This window comes from Symphalangus syndactylus, chromosome 3 (genome assembly GCF_028878055.3).
Source record: "Symphalangus syndactylus isolate Jambi chromosome 3, NHGRI_mSymSyn1-v2.1_pri, whole genome shotgun sequence".
In the NCBI taxonomy this organism is placed as follows: Eukaryota; Metazoa; Chordata; class Mammalia; order Primates; family Hylobatidae; genus Symphalangus; species Symphalangus syndactylus.
In genome coordinates, this window is record NC_072425.2 from 102,459,219 (window position 1) to 102,479,377 (window position 20,159).

At 36.7% G+C, this 20,159-nt stretch overlaps 1 protein-coding gene across 2 annotated transcripts in view; it reads left to right on the forward strand.

Moving 5' to 3' along the window:
* COL28A1 (collagen type XXVIII alpha 1 chain) overlaps positions 1-20,159 on the forward strand; it is a 186,333-nt gene that overhangs the window by 47,413 nt on the left and 118,761 nt on the right. For both annotated transcript variants that reach the window (XM_055272611.2, XM_055272612.1), the window contains exons 12-15: positions 26-94; positions 1,214-1,282; positions 15,197-15,265; positions 17,713-17,781. In XM_055272611.2, coding sequence (XP_055128586.1) covers positions 26-94; positions 1,214-1,282; positions 15,197-15,265; positions 17,713-17,781 — 276 coding nt within the window. The remainder of the gene's footprint in view (positions 1-25; positions 95-1,213; positions 1,283-15,196; positions 15,266-17,712; positions 17,782-20,159) is intronic.

The window sequence follows — 20,159 nt, forward strand, 5'->3', positions numbered from 1 at the left end:
CTGATGTCACTATTTCTTCCTCTAGGGTGAGCCAGGTCCTCCTGGTCCTTATGGTTCTCCAGGAGCTCCTGGCATTGGACAGCAAGGTGTTAAGGTAAAGATACTTGTCTTTTTGCCCACTGATGACTGTTGAATTTATTGTAGGGCCTGGGGGAGCCGTGATTTGAACTCCATTTGGCCTAAACCCAATACACACAAGGAGACTTCCTGAAGTTACTTCATTTTATATGCTTGGACACAGCAATGTGCTTGTCAGGGGCAGTTACCACAAGAATAATTAATGTATTTTTTAATTTTGTTGGAATGAAAAACTTACTTGTCTCCAAATACCCACCCTTTTGCCAAGGTACATGTAGTTCTGTTGTTTTCATGGACTTTAAACATTCACATGCAAATATGTTATTGGGAAGTGAAACAACTTAACACATCAACAATCATGGTTCACATTGAATAAGCATAAATGGCAGAAACCAGAAGGGCCATGGCAATGAATAGGTCAATGTTGGCAGAGAGTTTTGTAGAGAACTAGAAAGGGAAGGAAGGAACGTCCATCCTGTGAGGCTGTACATTATGCAGAACATATTAATAAAGCAGAAGTGCCTATTTTGAATGGCTTTTCTAAGTGGTTGTGACAATAAGACTTTAATGCAGGATTAAAATAGCAAGCAGTACAAAACAGTGTACTTTGAATGTAATTGAATATCCGCATGTATAGCATTTCAACAATAAGCACATTGAGACTCCAGGAAAGATGGAGTTTATGCTGGCAGAGTTATGGAGAAGTTTTCTGGAGGAGATGAAGTCTGAAAAGAGCTTAAAGGAGAGATGAAATAGGATAGAGTGGGGACAAGGAAGGGGTGACATTCCTGGATGGTGGCAAGAGGGCAGGGCACAGCACACACACTGTCAGCTTAGTCAGCTCAGTAACCAACATGCATTGCCACACAGTCTGTCCTGCCAATTCTTACACAATATTTTGTGAAAACTGAAAATGCTGAACCACATTTGGACAAGAAGAGATAATAAACATTTTAGGGTAATTTGTTCACTTAAATTCTAGCTATTTCTCTTCCTCTAGAATTTTTTACCTTTATGAATATGAACATTTTGTCTATTTCGCATTTATCCCTGTTGAAATCTTGAAAGAACTTTGTGCTATATTTATTCTTTATTTAAAATCTCAAGCTTTCATTCTATTATTTCTTTCTCTTAGGGAGAAAGAGGCCAAGAAGGAAGACCGGGAGCTCCAGGACCCACTGGAGTTGGTGAGCCTGGACAGCCAGTAAGTAGCAAAAATTCTAGATGGAATGAAAAGGACAAATATAGTTTTTACTTGTTCTCTCTGTTTAGAATAAATGGTCAAATTAATCCACCTTGTGTCTATTTTATTTATTTATTTTTTTGAGACGGAGTCTCACTGTCACCCAGGCTGGAATGCAGTGGCATGATCTCGGCTCACTGCAACCACTACCTCCTGGGTGCGAGTGATTCTCCTGCCTCAGCCTCCAATTAGCTGGGACTACAAGTGCACGTCACCAGGCCCAGCTAATTTTTTTTGTATTTTTAGTAGAGACGGTGTTTTGCCATGTTGGCCAGGCTCATCTCGAACTCCCGAGCTGAGGTGATTCACCCACCTCAGTCTCCCAACCACCTTGCATCTTTCTGAGCAACAAATGAAAATAAATATGCGAGGACCAGATCCAAGTGCTATTTTTCACAACACTTGAAATAGAACTATGTATATATGTATATGTGTAAATATATATGATGTTTACAACCAACTCTCTTTTACTGTAACTTCTTACAAGATTAATCAACTTGAACAAGAAGAAAAGAGTTCTCATGTGTCAAAATTTTCTAGGACGATCTGGACTCAAGCCTAATGTTTATACTTTATAATGGATTTCTTTGTAACCATGAGAAAAGTCACTGAGAATAAGGATTTGGCTCATTATCTAATCCATGAGTATGCTCTAAAGCTAGGATGGATAATGGTAGACAGATAATACCTGTGTTATTCACAGCATCTCTTTTGTGTAGCTTTGAAGTTTACGGTTGTTAGAGAAGAAAAAAATTTCTATTAAAAGACATTTGGAGAGCAAGTGAATAAAATGTGATTATTCTGGTATAAGAAGCTTGTTAGCTTTTCAAGTAATCATTCTCCTAGGGAAAAATAGTAGCTGACTCACTTAGGTACAAATAAAAACAACTGATTTTGGATAGCTGGTCTTTGAAGTTGTCTTTGCACTGCATAGTTCCTCACATGTGTATATTCACAGAAACATACACTTCCTTACTGCACTCTGTGAGTGAAATGGCCACTATTGTTTAGGTTTAGGCTTTTCACTAATGTCTAAACATACTAATTCAAAAAAGAGAGCAACATATGGAAGAATACACTGGACTAATCATCTAGAGATCAGTGATCTAGTCTTAGTTTCCACTAAATAAATGGTACCATTAAAGATAAACCACTAACTTATTTTGTTCTCTATTTTGGTTTTGTGTTTCTGCTTAACAAACTTCCTCAGGACTAAGTGCCTTAAAACAATAATTTGTTATTTCTTATGATTTTGTGGGTTGACATGAGAGTTCTGTATAACTTGAAGTCAGATGGAGTGCTAAAATGGCTGGAATGTTAAAAATGGCCTCACATGGCTGGCAGTTTGGTGCAGGTTGTTGTCTGGGAGCTTAGCTGGGGTTGTTGCCCACAGACCTCAGTTCTCCTCCACATGGGCAGCTACAGTGGTTGCTTGGGCTTCCTCACAACATGGCAGCTTGAATCCAAGCAGGAGTGTTCCAATAGGCAGAAACCACTCATCATGTAAGGTTCAGCCTCAGAAATTATACAGCATCATTTCTGTGACATCTAAAATAAGTACAGGACCAGCTCAGATTCAAGTGGAATAGAAAAAGATTTCACCCACTTATGAAGAATATCAAAGAACTTGTGGATGTATTTAATTTAGCAAAGTCTCAAATTTTAACTTCTATAAAATTTAAAGATTGGGTTCTCCTTAGGTCTATGATTTTCAGAGCTGGAAACATTCTGAAAATGTCAAAGAAATAAGTCATAATTAATTTTTTTTTTAAGAGAGTCTTTCTCTGTCGCCCAGGCTGGAGGGCAGAGGCATGATCTCGGCTCACTGCAGCCTCTGCCTCCCAGGTTCACATGATTCTCCTGCCTCAGCCTCCCGAGTAGCTAGGATTATAGGTGCCCGCCACCATGCCTGGCTAATTTTTGTAGTTTTTGTAGAGACAGGGTTTCACCATGTTGGCCAGGCTGGTCTAGAACTCCTGACCTTAGGTGATGAACCCACCTTGGCCTCCCAAAGTAATGGGATTACAGGCGTAAGCCACTGTGCCCGGCATAAAAAATTTTTAAATATAGATTGATGATTGTTTTTTCCAAAGAACTTTGTGCTTTGCTATTATTTATACCTTCCAAACTCAGCACTAAACTTAAGAATGAATGTCACTTATTGTCATTCTTAAAATGTTTTTGTTTTTAAATAATGAAATATTTTAAGCATATTGGAAAATATAGAGAATGAGTTGGTAAACCTCCACCAGGTAGACAATTATACTTAGTACGTTTACTACTCTTGCTTTAGATTTTCTTTAAAAAACATAAAACATTATGGATACAGTAAAGTCTCCCCATCTTTTTCAGACAATAGAAGAGGAAGAAACACTTATCAACTTAATTTGTGAGGCCAGTTTTCCCCTGATACCAAAACAAAATACTAAACATAATAAGAAGAAAACTACAGACCAATATCCCTTGTGAATATAGACATAAAAATTCTTAACAACATGCTAGCTAATAGAATTCAACAATATATAAAAAGAATTATACAGCATGACTAAGTGGGGTTTATCCTGTGGATGCAAGCCTGGCTTAATAATTGAAAATTAATCAATGGAATACACCATATTAATAGGCTAAAGAAGAAAGATCACATGATCACATCAAAAGACACAGAAAAGCATTTGACAAAACTCAAAACCCTAATAAACGCTGATAAATCTCTCATAAAAACTCTCAGAAAACTAGAAATAGAAGAGGAACTTCCTCAATTTCTATGAAAAATCTAGAGCCAACATTATGCGTAATAGTGAAAGAGTGAATGCATCCCTCTAAGATCAGGAACAAGACAAAGATGTCTGCTCTCATCAGTCTTATTCAACATATTGGAAGTTCTAGCCAGCACAATAAGACAAGAGAAAGAAATATAAGGTATTGGTATAAAAACAATAAATAAAACTATCCTTATTTGCAGATGATATGATGGCCTCCATAGAAAATCCCAAGAAATCTATACAAAAATCTCCTAGAATTAACAAGTGAGTTCAGCAAGGTCACAGGGTACAATATCAACATACAAAATCTATTTAATTTCTGTATACTCGTAATGAACACATAGAAACTAAAATTAAAAGCACAACACCATTTTTGATTGCTAAAAAAGAAAAATATTTGGGTAGAAATCTAGTAAGACATGTATAGGACTTGTATAAAACTACAAAACAGTGATGAAAGAAATCAAAGAATACTTAATACATTTAGAGACATGTTTATAGATTAGAAGACTTAACTATGTAAAAATGTAAATTCTTCCCAAATTGATGTGAAAGTTTAGTGCAAATGTTTTTGATACCCCAGCAAGATTTTGTTTAGACTTGGACAGGGCTATTTTAAAGTTAATATGGAAAGGCAAAAGAGCTAGAATAGCTTTTAAAAAACTTGAAAAAGAATACACTTGGAGAAATTATACTAACTTTTCTGGTCTTAAGATTTATTATATAGGTACAGTAATAATGACTGTGTGGTATTGGCAAATTATAGAAATATGATCAATGGAACAGAATAGAGACCCCGGATTCAGACCTACACAAGGATAGTCAACAGATTGTGAAAGCAATCCAACAGAGGAAACAGTCTTTTTAACAAATGGTGCTGGCGCAATTGGATATCTGTGCAAACACAAAAAATGAACCTCAATTTAAGTCTCACACCTTATACAAAAAGTAACTCAAAATGGATCATAGATTTAAATATAAAATGTAAAAACTATAAAACTTTTAGAATAAAACATATGAGAAAATCTTTAGGATCGTGGGCTTGATGAAGATTTCTTAGACATGTCACCAAAAACATGATCCCCCCTAAAAAGTAATTAATTGGACTTCATCAAAGTGGTAAATGTTTGCTCTGTGAAAGACTCTGTTAAGTGTCTAAAGAGACAAGGTGCTGATTGGGAGAAAATATTCACAAACTACACATTTACAAAGGATTTGTACTAGGAATACATTTTTTAAAAAAATTCTCAAAACTCAATAATAAATCAAAAATCGAATTATAAATTGGGCAAAATATCAAATATATGTACATATCTCAAGCATATATACACGCACATACACAACTTGGTATATATATATCTATATATGTGTACATATACTTGTATATATTTTTACATATTTTGTTTCTTTTTTTGTGGTTACTAAACTTTAATATGTGTTCTTTTTATTAACTTTTATTTTAGGTTCAGGAGTACATTTGCAGGTTTGTTATATAGATAAATTGCATGTCACAGGGGTTTGGTGTAGAGATTATTTCATCATCCAAATAATAAGCATAGTACCTGATAGGCAATTTATCCATCCTCACCCTTTTCTCACTCTGCACCTTCAAGTAGGCCCAGTGTCTGTTGTTCCCTTCTTTGGGTCCTTGTGTTCTCAGTATTTAGCTCCCACTTATAGGTAAGAACATGCAGTATTTGGATTTCTGTTTCTGAGTTAGTTTGCCAAGGATAAGGGCTTCTAGCTCCATCCACATTGCTGCAAAGGACATGATCTCATTCTTTCTTATGGCTGTGCAATATTTCATGGTGTATATGTACCATATTTTCTTTATCCAGTCTACTGTTGATGGGCATTTAGGTTGATTCCTAACATGTTTTCTTGACTAACAAGTTTGAAATGTCATCAATATTGCCACCCACTCCTGAAAAATATACTGACCATATGAGACTTTTACTTCAATCATTTCTTCCAACTTCAGAGTATTATTCCTATTGAGTTAGTTCTACTTTATTTTCATCCTGCCAAAATTATTATTTTTGAACTTTTTTTTAGTCAGTATTTGTATAGTTTTACCCATATATTTACCCATTTCTTAATTGACATAGCTTCCTAAATTTCTCTTTTCTTCTTGGCTGATTTCTTTGTTTTTTTCAATAAATACTTCTTTCAGAAGATGTTTTCAGTAAAAATATGTTAGCACTAAACCCTTTCAGCCTTTGGTTGAAATGCCATTGTTTAGTTTGCTTTGTAAGAATAGCTTAGCTGGTGCAGTCTGAATTGTGTACTAATTCCATTGTTTGCCGGCAACCATGGTTTCTGTTTCCATGTCTTTAGTCTGTTTATAATTTCTTGTAGTAATTCATTTTTGCTTTAGGCTGCTTTTGCAATTTTTTTTATTCTTTAGATTTCCTGTAGAGGAATTATGATGCATATAAATGTGAATATATTTTCACATATACTTTTTCAGATTTACTGTTTCATGAATCTGGGGACTCCATAGTTTTAAAAAGTTCTTAGCTATTATTTCTTCAAATATTTTCTTTCCCCATTCTATTTATCAAGAAATCCTACTAGATATTTGGTTGCAATTGGATAATTTTCTCAAATCTAACTTATAATCCACAAATTTATCTTCATCATGTTATAAAGTGTTCTTAACTCATTCATTGTATTTTTAAGTTAATAAGTATTTTAAAAATTCTTAGTTATTTTTTAAAATCTGCCTTTTATTAACTATATTTATTATCTTTTTACTATACTGTTCTTGTATTTTCCATTATTTCCTTAAGACCATTAAGTATTTAAAGTACTTTTTTGTCTCTATTATTTTATTCTATTATTTGACATTCTTGAGGAAGTTTACATTATGTCACTTTACTTTTATTCATTGTGAGTTATTTTCTTTTATGTTTTGTACTTTGCCATCTGAATTATTTTCAGCTGGGCTTTAATTGTGAATCCTAAGCGTTCTTAGGATTTGAGAGGAGTTTGTGTTTGTATCTCTTTTGTATTCCAGGGGTTTCCTTGATGCTAATGTCTTGACTAAGGTGTTCATGAACCACTTAGATAATGTCAATTGAAATCATAAACTCATACACAGCACAGGACCAGGGTAGAAATTTTTAGTCATTATGAGTCCAAGCCAAGCAGACAAGATTCTTGTCATTCGTATCATTGTGTTGATGGGATGGCTTTTTTCTACTTTGTTCTTTCGTTGACTATATACAGATGCTCCTTGACATACAATGGAGTTACATCCTACTATACCTGTCATAAATCAAAAATACTGTAAGTTGAAAATGCATTTAGTGTTGATAACACCGAAGATGGTTCCCAACTTACAATGGTTTGATTTATATATATTTTTTACTTTATGAGGATGCAAACGCAATGCATTCAGTAGAAACCATAAGCCCATTGTAAGTCATAAGGAGGTCCTTGACTTACCATGAGGTTACATGCTGACCAACCCATTGTAAAATCCAAAAATCTTTCTTGTAAATTTGTTTGAGTTCATTGTAGATTCTGGATATTAGCCCTTTGTCAGATGAGTAGGTTGCAAAAATTTTCTCCCATTCTGTAGGTTGCCTGTTCACTCTGATGGTAGTTTCTTTTGCTGTGCAGAAGCTCTTTCGTTTAATTAGATCCCATTTGTCAATTTTGGCTTTTGTTGCCATTGCTTTTGGTGTTTTAGACATGAAGTCCTTGCCCACGCCTATGTCCTGAATGGTATTGTCTAGGTTTTCTTGTAGGATTTTAATGGTTTTAGGTCTAACATGTAAGTCTTTAATCCATCTTGAATTAATTTTTGTATAAGGTGTAAGGAAGGGATCCAGTTTCAGCTTTCTACATATGGCTAGCCAGTTTTCCCAGCACCATTTATTAAATAGGGAATCCTTTCCCCATTGCTTGTTTTTGTCAGGTTTGTCAAAGATCAGATAGTTGTAGATATGTGGCATCATTTCTGAGGGCTCTGTTCTGTTCCATCGATCTATGTCTCTGTTGTGGTACCAGTACCATGCTGTTTTGGTTACTGTAGCCTTGTAGTATAGTTTGAAGTCAGGTAGCGTGATGCCTCCAGCTTTGTTCTTTTGGCTTAGGATTGACTTGGCAATACGGGCTCTTTTTTGGTTCCATATGAACTTTAAAGTAGTTTTTTCCAATTCTGTGAAGAAAGTCATTGGTAGCTTGATGGGGATGGCATTGAATCTATAAATTACCTTGGGCAGTATGGCCATTTTCACGATATTGATTCTTCCAACCCATGAGCATGGAATGTTCTTCCATTTGTTTGTATCCTCTTTTATTTCATTGAGCAGTGGTTTGTAGTTCTCCTTGAAGAGGTCCTTCACATCCCTTGTAAATTGGATTCCTAGGTATTTTATTCTCTTTGAAATAATTGTGAATGGGAGTTCACTCATGATTTGGCTCTCTGTTTGTCTGTGATTGGTGTACAAGAATGCTTGTGATTTTTGTACATTGATTTTGTATCCTGAGATTTTGCTGAAGTTGCTAATCAGCTTAAGGAGATTTTGGGCTGAGACAATGGGGTTTTCTAGATATACAATCATGTCATCTGCAAACAGGGAGTGGTAAAAGGACATGAAAAGACACTTCTCAAAAGAAGACATTTATGCAGCCAAAAAACACATGAAGAAATGCTCCTCATCACTGGCCATCAGAGAAATGCAAATCAAAACCACAGTGAGATACCATCTCACACCAGTTAGAATGGCCATCATTAAAAAATCAGGAAACAACAGGTGCTGGAGAGGATGTGGAGAAATAGGAACACTTTGACACTGTTCGTGGGACTCTAAACTAGTTCAACCATTGTGGAAGTCAGTGTGGCGATTCCTCAGGGATCTAGAACTAGAAAAACCATTTGACCCAGCCATCCCATTACTGGGTATATACCCAAAGGACTATAAATCATGCTGCTATAAAGACACATGCACACGTATGTTTATTGCGGCACTATTCACAATAGCAAAGACTTGGAACCAACCCAAATGTCCAACAACGATAGACTGGATTAAGAAAATGTGGCACATATACACCATGGAATACTATGCAGCTATAAAAAATGATGAGTTCATGTCCTTTGTAGGGACATGGATGAAACTGGAAAACATCATTCTCAGTAAACTATCGCAAGGACAAAAAACCAAACACCACATGTTCTCACTCATAGGTGGGAATTGAACAATGAGAACTCATGGACACAGGAAGGGGAACATCATACTCCGGGGACTGTTGTGGGGTTGGGGGAGGGGGGAGGGACAGCTTTAGGAGATACACCTAATGCTAAATGACGAGTTAATGGGTGCAGGAAATCAACATGGCACATGTATACATATGTAACAAACCTGCACATTGTGCACATGTACCCTAAAACCTAAAGTATATTAAAAAAAAAAAAATTCAAAAATCTTAAGTCGAACCATCCCATCTGAAGTTGGAGACTGTCTCTATAAGTTTGTGGGAATCTCAGTTTCTCAGTTGTAATTCTGTCTTCGTTTTCCATTGCGTGAGCCAAAGTCTTTGCTGCTGTTCCTCCCTCTAAATTTCCTAGCCTTCTTCCCACCACACAAACACACTTTTCTATTCAGGACAGCTGTAGCACCAGCTTAGATGCTTACCTAAGATACTTAACTTATATGCTAGAGTTCTCGAGTTTTGATTCTCTCTTTTTGAACCCTGTAATTTCTCTTATATTCTTTGGACTCTTCCATGCCTTTAAAATTCATCTTAAAAAATGTATATTACCTGTCTTTCTAAATGTTTGTAGTTGAGAGTTTTTAACAATATTACCAGAACATGAAATTCTTGCTTGCTTGATTGCTTTCCAAGTCATAATTACAGAGTTATACTTAATTGGGAACTAAAATCGTAACAAAGGTGGGAAAGATCCTAAATAACATATCAAAATGTTGCACCAAAATGTCATTATAAAAAAATCAACAATGTGATTTTTTTTTTTTTTTTAGACAGAGTCTCACTCTTGTCCCCCAGGCTGGAGTGCAATTGGGCGATCTCGGCTCATTGCAACCTCCACCTCCCAGCTTCAAGCGACTCTCCTGCCTCACCCTCCCAAGTAGTTGGGACTGCAGGCTCCAGCCACCACACCTGGCTAATTTTTGTATTTTTAATAGAGATGGGGTTTCACCATGTTGGCCAGGCTGATCTCGAACTCCTGACCTCAGGTAATCCGCCCGCCTCAGTCTCCTGAAGTGCTGGGATTACAGGCCTAAACCACCACGCTCGGCCAACAATGTGAATTTTTGAATTATTTAGAAGTAAGGTAAAGACTTATCTTAGGACTGACAAAAGTTCTACAGAAAGTCCTTTACTTGTGTTTCTTTGCCTGAATTATTTCAAGTGTTTCATATTTAGTATGACTCTCTTTTCACTACCACATTAATATAAATCTGCTGATAGATTGAATTAATACTCTAGCTCTGAGACCTACTTTTGAACTGTCATCTGTAATCTTTATGTGATTACCACTAGTTTTGTGCTGGTCTGGTAGATGTAACTGATTCATAAAAATTAAATTGGTTAAGACTGTCAGGGTGATCTGTTTGTTTTTTATGCAAGGTTATTCAGAGCACTGTAAATAAACAAATAACCCCTGAAAGAGAACTATAATTACTTTGAGATTAAAAAATAAAGTAGATGGCACTGTTTGAAGATAATGGACAGTTACTACTATTATTAGCATATTTATCTCTAATGCTTGCAATGCATATTGAAAGCATTATTATTGGTTATTAACACTATTGAGATTACTATGGAAAGTAATAAGATGAACGTAATGGACAATCATATTTTATCTCACTGTTAATGTCTCAGATAAAGCATTTCACTGATCAGGCTGTGTTAACTGATAATTAAATTCCTTCATTATTTATTTTTTATCAGAGGTGTTTGTTAGAAGCCAAGTAAGTATGTCGTAGTTGTAATTGGTTCTCATGGCCTTAGAAAGGACACTGAGTTTTTTTAATAGAAGGATTTCTGTCTTTTAAAAATAATCTTTTGGTACTATCTTAATAAATTAAACTATAGCTCATTTAACCCAAGTACCTTCTACTTCTCTTCTCTGGCTAATGATCATCTTCCATTCTGAGTGTTTAACTGGAAGACTTGAGAATATACTGATGGCGTGGAATATTATTCTGATGGTTTAGAGTAATTACACTTTGGATCACTGCTTTTTTCTCCTAAAAGACTGTCCATGAGCATTAACTCTCTGTTCTCAGCAGCTTTGAATACTTGGCTCCTTAAAGATCCAATCTTTTCACCTCCACTTTAGCTAACGTACTCTAGAAGTGCAGAGAATGGAGGAAGATTCAGTGTTTATTCTGTGCAGCATGCTTTTTACACATTGTTTAATTTAAATCATTCACTCTGAGACTGCCTTTATTTGTAAAAACTTCCATGAAAGGACATTCTTAGCAATTACAGGACTCAAGTAAAATAATTTGGATAATGATGGCAGATATTTATTGAGTGCTTAATCTGTAAAAGATTTAAATCTCTCTGACTTAATCCTTACATGAACACTTGTGGTTGAGGTTGATACTATTATTATCACCATTTTGAGGAGGATGTTGTGCTTTGCAGAGATTGACTTACTTGTTTAAGGTGAAACTGCTACTATGTAGCAGAGCTGGGACTTGAACCTCAGTCCAAATGACACCAAAATCTGCTCTTAACTATTATGCAATACTGTCAGCTCCATGAGACAGGGAGCAGTTTTGTCTGCTATCCCTAGAACCTAGCACAATGCCTTTTACTTGCTAGGAGTTTGGTGTATCTTTGTTGGATGAATGAAAAATGTTGAGTGAACTGGAAAAATACTTCCTTACATTTAATGTAAATTGTGGTTTTTTAATTTGTCATATTATTAGGGAAAAAAAATTTGTCAATGTTTTCTTTGTTAAAGTATGTGTTTTCTTTGTTAAAGTATGTGATGTTGGCTTGGCACTTTTGGTTTAGTTTGCAATCTATTAATAATTTGGTTTAGTTTGCAATCTATTAACAATTTTCATGCTCCTATTTATTTGCCTACTAGCTAATTGCTCTGCCAGTAGAATAAACTGTCATGGATATTAGTGCTTTCATTAAGGTCTTGGAAGTGTTAAAAGCTAGGTTTCTGTTAAGTGTTACAATTTAAATTGAAAAAGATGTTAGCTTTTTCTTTTAATTAAAGTCTTTACGAAATCAGTATGCACACATACTAAAGAAGATTGTCTTGTAAAATATAAAACATTAGGGAAAGACAAAAAAATTAAACACTGAAAAACAGATCTTTTTCTTACGAATCTATAACTATGATCAGTCACTGATAAGTATAATGCCGCATCCTCGTTCTGCTACTGGGCTTGAGGAGAAAAGCGTCTTAAATCACCCTGGATTATTGTATCTCAAGCCCAAAGATCATTCAGTGTTTGTAGTGTGCTGGTTTAGGAACTTGTGGGAAACTTGGCAGACTTTGTTCCATCATAGGTTTATTTCTCTGGCAAGTGAAGCCTAATTATCTGTTTAGATTCATCAGAGAAAAAGCTTCAGTTTTTTCTTCTAAGATTCTTATTGTAAGTTCCTTTACTACTTTTTTACCTTCTGGCCAAGAAGAAAAGGAGAGAAAAATGATCATCTTTAAAAATTCCTGATTTAAATGAAAACCTCACTATTACTCTTTTATTTTTCCATTAGTACATTTTCTGCAAGTCCATTTCAAAGCCTGAGACTGTGTTTTTCTTAACTCATGTGAGAAGTCATCTTTCCTAGTGGCTTTCTGAGCAGTAGTTACATGAACTTCTTAATTTGAATCATTTCAATTGAAAATCATGTTTCCCCTTAATGATCCTATCAGATTTCAATTTGCATATAAAACTGCCTGTGGGTTCAACCAGTTCCTGAAATAATTCAAGTTTTAATCCAAATTTATCAGCACAGAAATTGAAACACATGTAAACAACACTTAATGCTTTAAAACAGCTGTGTGATGATTTCTTCATAGCGCTCCCCTGATAATTAAATTATTAAATCACTCTGCATCCTTCTCTGGGCCACACAGTTCCAGATTTTTAGCATTTCCTCAGATAATTTATTTCTTAATTCTTATTTCAAAGCATCATTTAATTTCCATTTTCTTCTACTTTGAGAACACTGGAATAGAACATTTTATGTCAATCAAATGGAACGAGTATTTGATACAATGGGAATATTATTCTTCGTAGCTCTACAATTCTACTGATCAGTATTGAGTTTACTAGAAGGATTCTCACTAAAAATTTAAATAGAGCCACAGTCATTAGCCATTCCTTGGTATTCGTGGGGGATTGGTTTAAGGACCTCTGTAGACACCAAAATCCACAGATGCTCAAGTCCCTTGTATAAAATGGTGAGAGGTGACAGCGTGCTGGCAGCCCTCACAGCCCTCGCTTGCTCTTGGCGCCTCCTCAGCCTCGGTGCCCACTCTGGCCGCGCTTGAAGAGCCCTTCAGCCCACTGCTGCACTGTGGGAGCCCCTTCCTGGGATGGCCGAGGTCAGAGCCCGCTCCCTCAGCCTGTGGAGAGGTGTGGAGGGAGAGGCACTGGCGGAACGGGGGCTGCACGGCGCTTGCGGGCCGGGTAGAGTTCCGGGTGGGCGTGGGCTTGGCGGGCCCTGCACTCGGAGCAGCCGGCCGGCCCTGCCGCCCCGGGCGGTGAGAGGCTTAGCACCCGGGCCAGCAGCTGCGGAGGGTGCGCCGGGTCCCCCAGCAGTGCTGGCCCACCGGTGCTGTGCTCGATTTCTCACCAGGCCTTAGCTGTCTGTCTGCGGGGCAAGGCTCGGGACCTGCAGCCCGCCATGCCTGAGTCTCCCCCACCCGCCGTGGGCTCCTGTGTGGCCTGAGCCTCGCCAACGAGCGCTGCCCCTGCTCCACAGCGCCTGGTCCCATCAGTCGCCCAAGGGCTGAGGAGTGCGGGGCACAGGGCCCGGGACTGGCGGGCAGCTCCACCTGCGAGCTGCTGCAAGATCCACTGGGTGAAGCCAGCTGGGCTCCTGAGACTAGTGGGGACTTGGAGTACCTTTATGTCTAGCTAAGGGATTGTAAATACACCAATCAGCACTCTGTATCTAGCTCAAGTTTGTAAACACACCAATCAGCACCGTGTGTCTAGTTCCGGGTTTGTGAATGCACCAATCGGCACCCTGTATCTAGTTAATGTGGTGGGGACTTGGAGAATCTTTATGAATGCACTGTTCAGCCCTCTGTGTCTAGCTCAGGGTTTGTAAATACACCAATCGACACTCTGTATCTAGCTAATCTAGTGGGGAGCTGAAGAACTTTTGTGTCTAGCTCAGGGATTGTAAACGCACCAATCAGCACTCTGTCAAAACGGACCAATCAGCTCTCTGTAAAACAGACCAATCGGCTCTCTGTAAAGTGGACCAAGCAGCAGGATATGGGTGGGGCCAGATAAGAGAATAAAAGCAGGCTGCCCCAGCCAGCAGTGGCAACACGCTGGGGTCCCTTTCCATGCTGTGGAAGCTTTGTTCTTTTGCTCTTTGCTATAAATCTTGCTGCTGCTCACTCTTTGGGTCCACACTGCCTTTATGAGCTGTAACATTCACTGCAAAGGTCTGCAGCTTCACTCCTGAAGCCAGCGAGACCACGAACCCACCAGAAAGAAGAAACTCCAAGCACATCCAAACATCAGAAGAAACAGACTCTGGACACGCTGCCTTTAAGAACTGTGACACTCACCACGAGGGTCCGCGGCTTCATTCTTGAAGTCAGTGAGACCAAGAACCCACCAATTCCAGACACAATGGCATAGTATTTGCATATAACCTATGCATATCTGGTATACTTTGAATCATCTCTAGATTACTTACAATACCTAATACAATGTAAATGCTGTGTAAATAGTTATTATGCTATAGTATTTAGGAACTAATAAAGTAGAAAAAGCCTGTACATGTTTAGTGCAGATCCAACTATCCATTTTTTTTGGCATGTGAACTGAAATATAACCATTCTCTTTCTTCCTCTTTCCTCTCTTTCATCACTCCTTCCATTTTCTCTCTCCTGCTCCTCATTTTCTCCTGTCCTAACCAGGGTCCCCGTGGTCCTGAGGGAGTACCAGGAGAGAGGGGCTTACCTGGAGAAGGATTTCCAGGACCAAAGGTAACAATACCTTCTGTACCAGGAAAAGGTGCTTTGTCTTGCATGCTTGTGAATTACAAATTTTAAAAATGTGTCCTGGCCAATTTTTAGAAGTTAATTATTTTTCTGACCATCTTTATTCCATTAAATGGAGGAATATGTAAATTTCCCTGTAATGCGAAAGTACGGTAAAATTTGGAACTACAAATAAGTAATGGAAAGACTTCTACTTCGTGTAATTACTACATATGAAATTAGAAAAATATCTTAAAGTAGTTTGCAGTCATTTAAAGCCACAGTGATAAGTAACATCCTTATGCCCAGAAGTTAAATCATTGAGTGTAGCTATGGCAATGCTTTGCTCACGGCTTTTTTCAAGAAACACAGATAAGAAACCAATCTGTAATAGTACTGCCATCAATATAATAAGAAAGAAAATTTTACTACAGAAACAAAATGTTATGAAAGACCTCCTTTTTTAACTGGCCATTGAGAATTTCCTGTCATTTCCCTTATGTAATTTTTGGAGCTCAAGTTGTTCTGCGCCAAGGGTTGGCAAACTTTTTCTGTAAAGGGGCAGATAGTAAATATTTTAGGCTTTGTGAGCCATATGGTATCTGCTGTAACTACTTAACTGCTGTTGTAGCTTGAAAGCAGCCATAAACAATGTATAAATGAATGAATGTGGCTGTTCCAATAAAACTATATTTATAATATAAAAACAGCAGTGGGCTGAATTTGGCTTATGGGCTGTAGTTTGCTGTCCCCTGATATAGGCAGTTTGTATATAATCTTTGGCACATTTGCTGAAGGGCATGTTAAAAAGTGTTTTCCAAAATACTTTGAGCAGCATCAACAACATTTCAGAGTACATAAAGATACATTTTGGAGTCCTTCTTCCTTTATTTCCAAAGTCTTCCCCAAAAACACACACATGCATATACACACATACTGTCCAGAGAAGTACATGCTGCTTTCTAAGTGTCTGAGACCCTCCACATCAGTCATTCCATCAGGTTACTAAGATACGGCCTTCTCAGTATGGCCTCATGCTCTAAAAGTGCGTTTCATTCTCAGCTTCTTCCACCATGATCAATATTCAATTATCTATGAGAATCCTAAATCTCTACTAGAGGGAAAACAATTAGATAAAAACAAATAATTCATCCTTAGTTGTGAGTGACTGCTGGGTTAAATTTTAAAAGACGCCCTTGTTAATGAACATATTTTAATTTGTCATGATAATGGAAATAATATGTTGGATAAAGGGATATTACTAACACCTTTGACTAATCACAGTATCACTATCAGAAGACAGGTCAGCAACTTGGCATGACATCACCGAAAGTTTTGTAATACACAGTTTGAAATTTTTTTGGCACTTAGTAAATTTCTACTTCTATTTATGTGTAGCCCAAATAATCTGAAAAATTCAAATAGAATTATTTCTCTTTAAAATCTGTGTTTTTTAAAGAGAAGGAAATAAATGAGAAATGAATATGTGAAACATTAAGAAGAATATTCCCGGGTATTTCATAGTGACAGGTTCAACATACTTTTATATTATATAAGGTATTATCATACTTTATTGATACTCTTGTATGTAATAGCTCATGGGCATTGACCTCTATCTCATCAAAGAAAGAACACATCATGTTCTGTGCTGTTTCAGGATGAAGTATATGCAGTTATATTCTGTGGTAATGATCAGAAGAACCCAGAATTAGAATATTTCATTCTCCAACTAGTCAGACCAATGGGTGTTCTCTATATGTGCTATTTGGGGCTAATTTGTAAATGTTCTTTGATTTTACTCTTGGTTCTAATAAATTTATTAAATGAATGCTGCTTCTGATTGATTATATGGTTTATTTTTCATAAAAATGCATGAAGTATTATGACTTAACATACATTATATTAAGGACAGAGCTGTTCACTTAGGTCATGTAACTATAGGAGCATATCTAAGAAGATTTTCCATGAATTCTTTTAAACATAAATTTTCAATGAATGTTTATAAACAAAAAAATGTAGTAATCTAATCCTACCAAGTATTAGTTCACATATTAGTACGAGAGATAAATTTTCCTTGTGTGATGGACCCAGTTTCAGCAATATTAAGGAAAAGGAGGCTTGATCCAGCTAGCTATACTACATGATTGATTAGGTGATCCATTTCCAGAATATTTTTGTTTAAATTGGGAACTGAGCTCTTTTCTAACTTCAGGGATGCTACATATGTATTTTGCTTGGATAGCTTCCTTCTTGTTTAAGTGTTATGACTAATGTATTTTTTGCAAGTTGCAAATCTGAGAGTCAATTAGAATTACCCATTTGTAGTAAACAGTGACTTTGGATGCTTCATTTAAAAAATAATTTTGAAGCACAATTCATAGTATTTGTAATGTAAACTCTTTTAAAATTCAGATTTTGGTTGGTGCATTGATATCCCTCCCTTGTACTTTCAGGGTGAAAAAGGTTCTGAAGGACCAACTGGCCCACAGGGATTACAAGGCCTGTCAATCAAAGGGGACAAGGTACTGTATAATAGGGTGTACACTAGAAACAATGCCAATAAAATTGTCATTGTTCTTTATGTATGTACATTTCTGAACTGTATACATGACAACCATGCCACACAGGTATCTGGTTAATTATAAATCTAGTATGTTCCTTTTTTAAAATAATTTTGTTATTTCCACAGGTTATTTGGGAACAGGTGGTGATAGGTTACATAAGTAAGTTCTTTAGTGGTGATTTGTGAGATTTTGGTGCACCCATCACCCAAGCAGTATACACTGAACCCAATTTGTGGTCTTTTATCCCTCACCCTCTTCCCACCCTTTTGCCTTGAGACCCCAAAGTCCACTGCATCTTTCTTATGCCTTTGCATCATCATGGCTTAGCTCCCACATATGAGTGAGAACATACAATGTTTTGTTTTCTATCTCTGAGTTACTTCACTTAGAATAATAGTCTCCAATCTCATTCAGGTCACTACGAATGCCATTAATTCATTCCTTTTTATGACTGAGTAGTATTCCATCATATATATATATATATATATATATATATATATATATAAACAAACACAACACTATAATATATATATCATAGTTTCTTTATCCACTCATTGATTGATGGGCATTTGGGTTGGTTCCATGTTTTTGCATTTGCAAATTGTGCTGCTATAAACAGGTATGTGCAAGTATCTTTTTCATATAATGACTTCTTTTCCTCTGGATAGATACCCAGTAGTGGGATTGCTGGATCAAATGATAGTTACACTTTTAATTCTGTAAGGAATCTCCACACTGTTTTCCATACTGGTTGTACTAGTTTACATTCCCACCAGCAAGGTAGAAGTGTTCCCTGTTCACTGCATCCATGCCAACATCTATTATTTTTTGATTTCTTGATTATGGCCTCATTCTTGCAGGAGTAAGGTGGTATCACATTGTGGTTTTGATTTGCATTTCCCTGATCATTAGTTATGTTGAGCATTTTTTCATGTTTGTTGGCCATTTATATATCTTCTCAAGAATTGTGTGTTCATGTCCTTAGCCCACTTTTCGATGGGATTGTTTGTTTTTTTCTTGATAATTTGTTTGAGTTCATTGAAGATTCTGGATATTAGTCCTTTGTCAGGTGTATAGATTGTGAAGATTTTCTCCCATTCTGTGGGTTGTCTGTTTACTCTGCTAACTGTCCCTTTTGCTGTTCCTTTTGCTGTGAAAAAGCTTTTTAGTTTAATTAAGTCCCAGCTATTTATCTTTGTTTTTATTGCATTTGCTTTTTGGTGCTTCATCATGAAATCCTTGCCTAAGCCAATGTCTAGAAGAGTTTTTTCAATGTTACCTTCTAGAATTTTTATAGTTTCAGGTTTTAGATTTAAGTTCTTGATCCATCTTGAGCTGATTTTGTATAAGGTGAGAGATGAGGATCCAGTATTATTCTTCTACATGTGGCTTGCCAATTATTCCAGCTGAATTATTCCAGTTGAATAGGGTGTCCTTTCCCCACTATATGTTCTTGTTTGCTTTGTCAAAGATCAGTTGGCTGTAAGTATGATGGTTTATTTCTGGGTTCTTTATTCTGTTCCACTGGTCTATGTGCCTATTTTTATACCAGTACCATGCTGTTTTGGTAACTATGGCCTTATAGTGTAGTTTGAAATCAGGTAATTGATGCCTCCAGATTTGTTCTTTTTGCTTAGTCTTGCTTTGGCTATGTGGGCTCTTTTTTGGTTTCATATGAATTTTAGAATTGTTTTTTCTAATTCTGTGAAGAATGATGGTGGTATTTTGATGGGAATTTCACTGAATTTGTATATTGCTTTTGGCAGTATGGTCATTGTCACAATATTGATTCTACCTATCCATAAGCATGGGATGTGTTTGCATTTGTTTGTGTCATCTATGATTTCTTTCAGCAGTGTTTTGTAGTTTTCCCTGTAGAGGTCCTTCGCCTCCTTGGTTAGGTATATTCTTAAGTATTTTATTTTTTTTTGCAGCTATTATAAAAAGGGTTGAGTTCTTGATTTGACTCTCAGCTTGTTTGCTGTTGGTGTATAGAAGAGCTACTGATTTGTGTACATTAATTTTGTATCTGGAAACTTTGTTGAATTCTTTTATCAATTCTAGGAGCTTTCTGGAGGAGTCTTTAGGGTTTTCTAGGTAAACAATCGTGTCAGCAAACAGGCAGTTTGACTTTCTCTTTACTGATTTGGATGTTCTTTATTTCTTTCTCTTATCTGATTGCTCTGGCTAGGACTTCCAGTACTATGTGGCAGAGGGGTGGTGAGAGTGGGCATCCTTGTCTTGTTCCAGTTCTCAGAGGGAATGCTTTCAACTTTTCTCCATTCAGTATTATGTTGGCTATGGGTTTGTCATAGATGGCTGTTATTACCTTGAGG